The sequence below is a fragment of the Mizuhopecten yessoensis genome, unplaced genomic scaffold (assembly GCF_002113885.1).
Source record: "Mizuhopecten yessoensis strain PY_sf001 unplaced genomic scaffold, ASM211388v2 scaffold1749, whole genome shotgun sequence".
Lineage (NCBI taxonomy): Eukaryota > Metazoa > Mollusca > Bivalvia > Pectinida > Pectinidae > Mizuhopecten > Mizuhopecten yessoensis.
Genome location: NW_018404202.1, coordinates 536,515 through 545,725, shown reverse-complemented (window position 1 = coordinate 545,725; position 9,211 = coordinate 536,515). Strand labels below are relative to the sequence as shown.

Below are 9,211 nucleotides of genomic sequence, written 5' to 3'. Positions count from 1 at the left end.
AATGGCAATTAAACAAATGTTGGTCCAAAATGTGATTTCCCTATATAAACTATAGTAAAGTTTACCCCCTCCCCAGGGGGAAACGTGAGACCCCAGGGTCAAGAAATTCACAATTTTAGTAAAGCACCTTAAGACCCTTCTATCTATGAAGAGTATTTGATTCTACCATATCTGGATCTTGAGAAAAAGATTTTTGAAATTTTAGTCAATTTTACCCTTTTTGGCCCCGCCCCTCAGGCCCCTGGGGGCTGAGGACCATATAATTCACAATTTTAGTTGACCTTTGGCCATGGAAGGTTTCTGCAAAATTTCTTTGAAATTGGTTCAGGGGTTTTGGAGAAGAAGTCGAAAATGTAAATTGTTTACGGACGCACGACGGACGATGGACAACAAACGACGGACGCCGCCGGACAAAAGGCGATCGCAATAGGTCACTTGAGACTTTGTCTCAGGTGACCTAAAAATTCTTTAGACTCTTTTCATCAATCTCATATGAAATGGAAACTCATGTAAGATCCTATATATCTGTAATAAGACTTACCTGACTGCTGTCATTTTGTTGTCTCTTTCAGTCAGGTCCTTCAAATCTTTCCTCAGACATGTCCTGGTCCTCCCGAAGGAATCAACATAGTCCACCCTACAACACACACATCAACTCAATGTAAACATAGTCCACCCTACAACACACACATGGGATACACAGGGTCAGGTTCACATGGAAACCCCTAAGTCTGTAGGAGGCCCACATTAGTGGCCTATCGTGTGGCATGCCATGGGATCCACAGGGTCAGGGTCACATTGAAACCCCTAAGTCTGTAGTAGGCCTACATTAGTCGCCTATCGTGTGGTATGCTGTGGGATACACAGGGTCAGGTTCACATGGAAACCCCTGTCTCTGTAGGAGGCCCACATTAGTCGCCCACTCGTGTGCCATGCCATGGGATACACAGGGTCAGGGTCACATGGAAACCCCTAAGTCTTTAGGAGGCCCACATTAGTCGCCCACTCGTGTGGCATGCCGTGGGATACACAGGGTCACATGGAAACCCCTAAGTCTGTAGGAGGCCCACATTAGTCGCCTCTCGTGTGGCATGCTGTGGGATACACAGGGTCACATGGAAACCCCTAAGTCTGTAGGAGGCCCACATTAGTCGCCTATCATGTGGCATGCCGTGGGATACACAGGATCAGGGTCACATGGAAACCCCTAAGTCTGTAGGAGGCCCACATTAGTCGCCTCTCGTGTGGCATGCCGTGGGATACACAGGGTCAGGGTCACCAGTGTATCAAGTTTGATGACTAAACACAACAGGTTCAAGAAACTTATTAATTATTGGATTTTTAATTGATGGCCATAACTTGCACAGATTTGATAGCTCTTGATATCCTAGTAAGCTGCAGGCCAATGATACAATGTAAATACTGTTATGAATTAATAAAAAAATTTATATAACAATCCTATAAAAATATTAATATGTAAATTGAAAGAAACCATGCCATCTTTTTTTATTTATAATGTGTTTAAATTACTTATTTCAAAACAGCAATACTTTTTGGTTGACATACTTAAATACCTTATTAATACGAAAACAGCAAAAAAGGTAAAATGGAATACTGGTAAAACTAGAAAATGCAGCAAAGCTGCTGGACATCAAATCTTTTTATGAAAATGACTTACTGACAGTTCTACTATGAGGGAACGGATTATGCATACTTGATTTTATTAGATTCTAATTATTTATAAATTGTTAATGGCATTAGTTTTGTCATTCAAAATATTCCGTTCACACTCAATATCCTTACATTTAGCACTTTTGTCAGTCAGCACGCAAATGTACAGCTTTAACCACATGTTTAGGCCTAAATGTCAATACATTTTGCACCGGAAGTGGACAAAGTGTTTACAGATCAAACCCTGGTGGCACTTCGCACCGCTTGGGGGTTTGAAAACTCAGTGACCTGCCCTAAACAAACTATTGTGGCTCTCAAAGAACTTTGCCAAACGTATAATTTACATCACCGACATAAAGAGGTCCAGGTTCGTTCTGCATCATAGTTGAAGTAATAGTTCAATTCAAAAACCAAACTTGCCATTCTTCATCCTTGCTGGCCGGTGGAGGAATATCTGCCTTTGACAATATTTCCTCCTCTTGATTTCTCAGTTCTTCCTCTTCTTCCTTCTTTCTCTTTTCTCTGTCTTTCTCTCTAACATCTACCATTTGATCAATGACTTTCTTCTGAAAGTCCACCAGGTAAATTTTGCTGCCATCTTCTTCTGTTACGAAAAAAACATAAAAAAAACCAATTGACTTCTGTAAAATAAATTGTCAAATAGTATGTGTATATATAATATATAAACTTTATTTACTTTACAACAATTATGAAACCAGTTTTTACAAATTATACTAATCACTCTTATTGGCCTGGATGTTAGCATGTCTTACTGTGGAAGGAACCGGAGAACCTGGAGAAAACCCATGTGGTCGGGCAGGTGACCCCATATTTTTTCACGTCCAATCGAGAATTGGAACCCCAGCCACCTTGGTTAAAGGCAAGTTCACTATCCACTGCCCGGTATGTAAAATAGTACACCATAGGTATAATCTACTACCCGGTACGTAAAATAGTACACCATAGGTATAATCAACTACCCGGTATGTAAAATAGTACCCCATAGGTATAATCTACTACCCGGTATGTAAAATAGTATACCATAGGTATAATCTACTACTCTGTATGTAAAATAGTACACCATAGGTATAATCTACTACCTGGTACGTAAAATAGTACACCATAGGTATAATCAACTACCCGGTACGTAAAATAGTACACCATAGGTATAATCTACTACCAGGTACGTAAAATAGTACACCATAGGTATAATCTACTACCAGGTATGTAAAATAGTACACCATAGGTATAATCAACTACCCGGTATGCAAAATAGTACACCATAGGTATAATCAACTACCCGGTATGTAAAATAGTACACCATAGGTATAATCTACTACCCGGTATGTAAAATAGTATTATCAACTATACCGCTGCACCCACTTTTTGTGGAAATATAGTGCTGCACAGTTTAAACTGATGACAATTTTGTTTCAGATAAATGAAAGCATGCAAGGACTCCAATTTTGTTTTTTCTTTATTTCTTTAGTCAAAACAAACCGTTTTTCACAATGGATTAGGCTATGTATCATATAGAAAGGAATTTGTCAGTTTATACTAAAAATGGGCCTCGAGGTGGAGCTTTTTCCCACCAATTTTCTGTGGAATAATCATTGAGAGGTCATGCGACTCCTCACATTGTTACTTAAGGATTTAAAGGTTCATCAAGGACAAGATTTTATAGGAGAAAGAGAACCAGAGGAATCATTCAAAGGGGAGACATAACAAACCAGCCAATTGTACCTGGAATTTCTGATCCCTGTGTCATTTTGTCATACATTTTGGCTTTTGCTTCAAGTCTTCTCCTAGAAAAGAATACATTTTAAACACTTAGCTTATTAATATTGACAGCTCATGAGAATGAATGGTTAGATCATATATTTCATTTGATAAATTTTGCACCAAATTTTAAAATTCAAAGATAATTTCATGTTGTTTATTTTCAATATAATTAACACAACTGTTTTAAGTATTATAATGTATTCACTAACTTTGAGTTCTCAAAGACATTTTCTTCTTCTGTTTTCCTTTCAAAATCTCTTTGGGCTCTCTCAAGAACGCCTGCATTTTTCGTACTCCATATATCATTCTTCTGCAAATATAAATCATCAGAAAAGTGAAATTTAAATAAATACATCCTCTGTTCCATCAAACTCTTATAAACAAAAGACAAAACCTAGCAATGTACAACATGTTGAAGTAGTCTCACCATGTCTATCTAATCTACTTCACAAAAAAACCCCGACTCAGCCTATACAACTTTAGTACATCACATGATCATTTCTAGGATAGCTATTGGATAACTACCCTTGTTGGGGTTTTTGGACCGCTGAGACTGCGGGAAAAGTAGTGTGACGCTAAGAGTTGTGCCCCTTCTCCTAGGGGGCGCTGTACATATTCTACTTTCACTTCATTGTTGTCGTCTGCCAAAATGGCTTCGAATTTCGGGACCAGGAATGCCGATTGCTTCACAGATGCTCAGCAATGCATAAAGACGAAACCTTCCTACTGGGAAGGGGAACCGTATGTGACCTAGCGGTGATTCAATCCAGTGAATTGAATACGCAACAAAAAAGGAGAGATCTACTCAAAAAATTATCTTATTGCCATTTGTTGTTAATTATTAAATATGTTACTTTTTATTGTAAAATGATAGTCATGTGATGTACTAAATCTATTATGACCCTTTCCCTCGGGAACAGTTCTCTTATAGTGTTGTCTGGAGAGGTGTAGTGCCTACTCAGACAACACTATAAGAGAACAGTTCCCTCGGGAAATGGGCCATAATAAAATTATACAGCTCATTCAGATTCAGGCTCAGCTTATACAACTCTACAGCTCATTCAGATTCAAAGTGTAGCAAAACAAAACAAGATTGTCTCATCTATATATATACAATGTTCATCTCCTAATGTTTAAGTCATTTTTAATACATGATAAAAAAAATATGAAAATAATTCAGCATACTGAAAATAAAAAGGAAGTCAGCTCGCGAGATATACAGTATATCACTGTTATCAGACATGTAAGAATATAGCCAACCTTTTCTGATGCTTTTGGGCGGACATAACTTAAGCCTTTGTCGTTTAGTTTTTGCTGTTTGAATTCTTCTTGTTTCCTGTAAAGTTCTGCCTTCAAATCAACCAACTGAAAAAAAGGTAAAATTAACACAATGTACTGGAAATATCAATAGCTGTCTAAGATAGCTAATTAATATATAACATACCTCAAAAAATAATGCCTCCATGTTTTGAGGATAATAATTTGTCTGGTATTTGAATGCCTTCTGCTGAAACATGGTCATAATGTATAACTGGACAGTGTATGACCCGACACCATTTGTATATATATATATAAGTGCCTCATTACCATTGATAAGCCCTGGGGCCCATACAAAAAAATAAGATTCATGGGAATATTTAGCAGCACATTTATTGAAATAAGGAAGATATTCCTCTCTTTTGTGTTCCTTTTTTGGGGGGTGGGGGTTGGGGTAGGAATATAGCATTTTTTTTACAAGGGGAGGCAGTTTTCCGCTGTTAACCTTGGTCAAAAAGTCAGCGCTATGTCTGCAGTTAAAACTTTTTTAATGTGATAAAAAAATGTAGAGAAAAAAGTCAAAATGATTTTCTAAACATACACACACGCACCTTTTTGAACAGTATAGTGGTATCACAGTATATATTGTAATGTGTACTGTAAATAGACGCGCACCGAAACTTGTCACATAATGGCGCCGTTCAATGAAGATAAGAGAATTCAACAGGATGTCAATGTAGAGTTATGGAATTAATAGCTGCGATAACGTAGCTTTCTAGCTTTCTGACGACGATACATTTTAAGGTCGGGGCAGTATGGTATTAATATTAGTACTATGGAATTAACTGCATATATATAACTATATATCCAATTAAAAATAAAGAATAAACATTGTTGATAAACAACGTAAAAAACACATTGCTGTCTAATTTTGAGCTACTTCGTTTATTCGGCAAATTTCACTTTAAGGACTCAGAAATGAGTTCCTCAATGTTAATGCTTTATTGCTCAAAACACAGCTACAACTATCATTTCGGTGTGTACGTTTGTCTAAAATGCCTCTATGTAAATATAAGTAACAATTTTTTTTGCTATGTGGTTTTCCTTCTATGAAAAATTTGAATGGTATATATAACCATATGCAAAACACTGTGTAACGGTCAACTGATTGACAGAACAGCGGAATACAAAGATGCTGAAAATGAAATAAGTGCAGTCGGGTCGTATTCGAAACGTCATTTAAACAAATCAAGTCGCGTCACACATGGACCTATTTTCCCATTCAGGACCAATTGAAGGTTTGAAATTTGAAGTCAGTGAATGTCGTTGATACATACGGATGCTGTTTGTATATTTAACTTCTTTTCTTTTTCCATTTGTTATTGTTTATGAACCACGATATGAATTACAAGCGTCTCCGTTACACCAAGCGTTCGCACGATACTAGTTTATGCCGTAAACAGAAACGAGTGTTTTCTAATACCTGTTCCACATGACGGTTCTAAACTGGCTCCGGGGTTACAATTCAATACAATACAATAAACTTTATTTAACGTCGGATATTTAAAAACATTTAGCATTAGCTATTGAAAGGTATTATTCCGACAAACATAAGTAAAAAGCATCAAATCAAAAAATTACATATATAAAACATTTCTGATGAAACAGAAAGTGTTAAGACATAAGTCACCATGCAAAGTTATAAATATATATACATGCATACATATAGCATGACAGTATTTTTTACCATAAAATACACATTAGCATAAAACATTATGTCATTATGAACTACAATTTACAACTATCATAACTATATATAAAACACATTTACAACATGTAAAACAAACGGAACATAGTAATAAAATAAATTAAATGAAAAAAAAAATAAGAGCAAACATTCGAACAAATCCGAAGAAGCAGTATAAAACACACACAAATCTAAACACGAAACAAAGCGGACTAGCTACACACTGCGACAGACATTACAAGAGCAAACGGGGCCATCCCACGTCTGGACCAGTCTGCTAAATTCATTGTATCTGTCTACTTTTCTGAGTTGAGGGGAGCTGTAGACTGTTCCACAACCGGGCGGCCTCGTAAGGGAAAGATTTGAGTCCAGACCTTGTAGTGTTGACCCTAGGTAATACAGCTGTATTCTCTTGTCGACAATTATAATTAGTTACCTTTATTTCAATCATATCATGGATAAAGCGTGGAGAGATTTTCTTAACTATTTTATAGACTTCACAGGCCATGTGTCTCAAACGTCTTATATGTAGTAAATCAGAGTTTGATTTTGGACTAAAAGTTCAAAGGAAGACGAAAAGTCACTATATACGAAACGTAGTGATCTTTCTTGATTTTTTTTTCTCCATTTTTCGTACACTTTTTACCGAACATCTCCTTCAACAGAAGTGTAAACAATTTAAAACTAAAAAGGAAAATGTAAAATTAATTTGACCTTTCTTCAATCTATATATGAATCTATCAATTGTAAATAACGTAAATGTAACACGGTCAATGAATGGAAGCTCCATTAAAGACTGTCCTTTCTATACCCATTTGAACAAACAATTCACACGGGGAATACTATGGCTTCCATTCTTGTGATTGACACCTCTTAGATTGCATATAGTTGTAGGTTGGTGCGGAGCCTGAAGACGAAAGAAAACGACAACACGATGAATATTGAGCCCGACCACACCCGTGGGTCTTTCTCGGTAAGGTGTTGGTCCGATAGAGAGAGCCCACCTGACTTTTTTAATTGATAATTGTATTACTAACTCGTGTATCAGTTTTATATATTTTTCTTTGTGTCAATGTATGATATGTAAAGGTATTTGTATGTCCTTTTCTTGCCCAAACATCAATTGTGGAAAGATAATGCACACGATATAAGTTCAAAAAAGGCTACTCACAACTTTTACAATGAATTTAATGGACAATGGTGGTCTTTTGATCGGGTCTTTCAAACTGAGTTTTTCTCTTTTATTGCAAAGATCATTATCAAGAAAATGTCTGCTATTCTTTTACAAATATTCCTTCTCAAAACATGTGGGCATGTCAAGTCGCATCAAATGCAGACTCGATCATGCCATACACCCTCATGTGGCAAGAATGATATTGTATTTGATGATGCAGGTGTTTTTTTGGCTCTAAGTATTTGTGAAACAGGAGTTGAACCTGGGGCGAATCTACTTGATGTATCAACAGCGTTTATAATTTGAAAATCAGGAGAGATACAGTGGGTTTGAAATTTCTTCTGAAAATTGCCATTCCTTCTCGTATAAAAGAATTTCTAGTTATTTAAAGCAACAGTGCTTTGTATTTTAAAGTACGCGGCGTAAAGATAATATATATATATCGATTTTATATTTTCTGAACTTGGGTAATACGATAACCGTGTATCACTAATATACTTTCTTTTTGTCAATAAATAGGTATGTTCAATACCAATCATCAAGTCAAATGTAATTGACTTAACACCCGGTTTGCCTCATTCAAATTTACTGTATAGTATGGTTTTCGTGTTCAAACCCCATCTTCAATATTGTAAATGTTAAGCGTTAATTTCAAGAAAATAAATTCAGAACTAAAAAACAAAAAGTATCAAGCATTAACAATTTAAATGTAACATTGTCAATAAACGGAAGCTCAAACCCAATTAAGGCTGTCCTTTCTATACCCAATTGAACTAACCATTCACACGGGGAAACTATAGCTTACATTCTTGTGATTGGCCCCCCTTAGACTGCATATAGTTGTAGATTGCTGCGGAACCTGAAGACGGAGGAGACGACCACACCCTGAGGACGGAGCCAAGACCACACCCGTGGGTCTTTCTAGGTATAATCTCGTTCCAAAAGAGAGCCCATCTGAATGGATATTTTTAATTTTATATTTTTATAACTAACCTTCTCTTCACTTTTAAATGTTTATCAATGTCCGATATGTAAACACGTTTGTGTGTCCTTGCCCTATCCATCATCCATTCAAATGTAATTGTTTTATCATCAAAATGGCCTCACTCTAAATATTTTAAACTTTAAAAAAAGGTAAAAAATACAAACCAACAACCAAAAAACAAAAGAATCCTTTTAATAAACAATATTGGTCTTTTAATCGGGTCTTTCAAACTATGTTCCTCTCTGATTTTCTATGTTTTCAGCAAAATAATTCTTTAAAATCATTGGTGTGTGATTTTACTGGATATGCTTAGATTGAACAATAGCAAAACGGAGTTGAATCTTGTGCGAATCCACTTGATAGATCAACAGCGTTTTTTTATTATCAGGAGAAGAATGGTGTTTGGAAAGGCCGAGTATGAATCAACATTATCTTCCCTTCTCCCACAAAAGAATAAACGTAAAATATATATATACATATTAATACATTGAAACTTTAAAAAGCAACAAATTAAACAAAAGAAAATGGTACAAAAAAAGAAAACAAATGTAGAATTTATTTGACAGTTTTTAATATATGTAAATGTATCAAATAT

The 9,211-nt window shown here is 35.9% G+C and overlaps 1 protein-coding gene and 1 long non-coding RNA gene across 2 annotated transcripts in view; one reads left to right on the top strand and one right to left on the bottom strand.

Annotated features, from left to right (window-relative positions):
* The window catches only part of LOC110440382 (coiled-coil domain-containing protein 174-like), a 23,949-nt gene extending 17,805 nt beyond the window's left edge, over positions 1–6,144 (bottom strand). The window contains exons 1-6 of the mRNA XM_021483444.1: positions 6,048–6,144; positions 4,714–4,818; positions 3,663–3,763; positions 3,415–3,476; positions 2,092–2,275; positions 542–637 (exon numbers count right to left, since the gene is read on the bottom strand). Of these exons, the coding sequence (XP_021339119.1) occupies positions 542–637; positions 2,092–2,275; positions 3,415–3,476; positions 3,663–3,763; positions 4,714–4,818; positions 6,048–6,086 (587 nt within the window). The 5' untranslated portion in view covers positions 6,087–6,144. The remainder of the gene's footprint in view (positions 1–541; positions 638–2,091; positions 2,276–3,414; positions 3,477–3,662; positions 3,764–4,713; positions 4,819–6,047) is intronic.
* A 1,248-nt stretch (positions 6,145–7,392) lies between these two features.
* LOC110467509 lies at positions 7,393–8,623 on the top strand. Its single transcript, XR_002464865.1, has 2 exons — positions 7,393–7,430; positions 8,472–8,623. It is a non-coding gene; the product is annotated as an uncharacterized LOC110467509 (long non-coding RNA).
* The last annotated feature ends 588 nt before the right edge of the window (positions 8,624–9,211 follow it).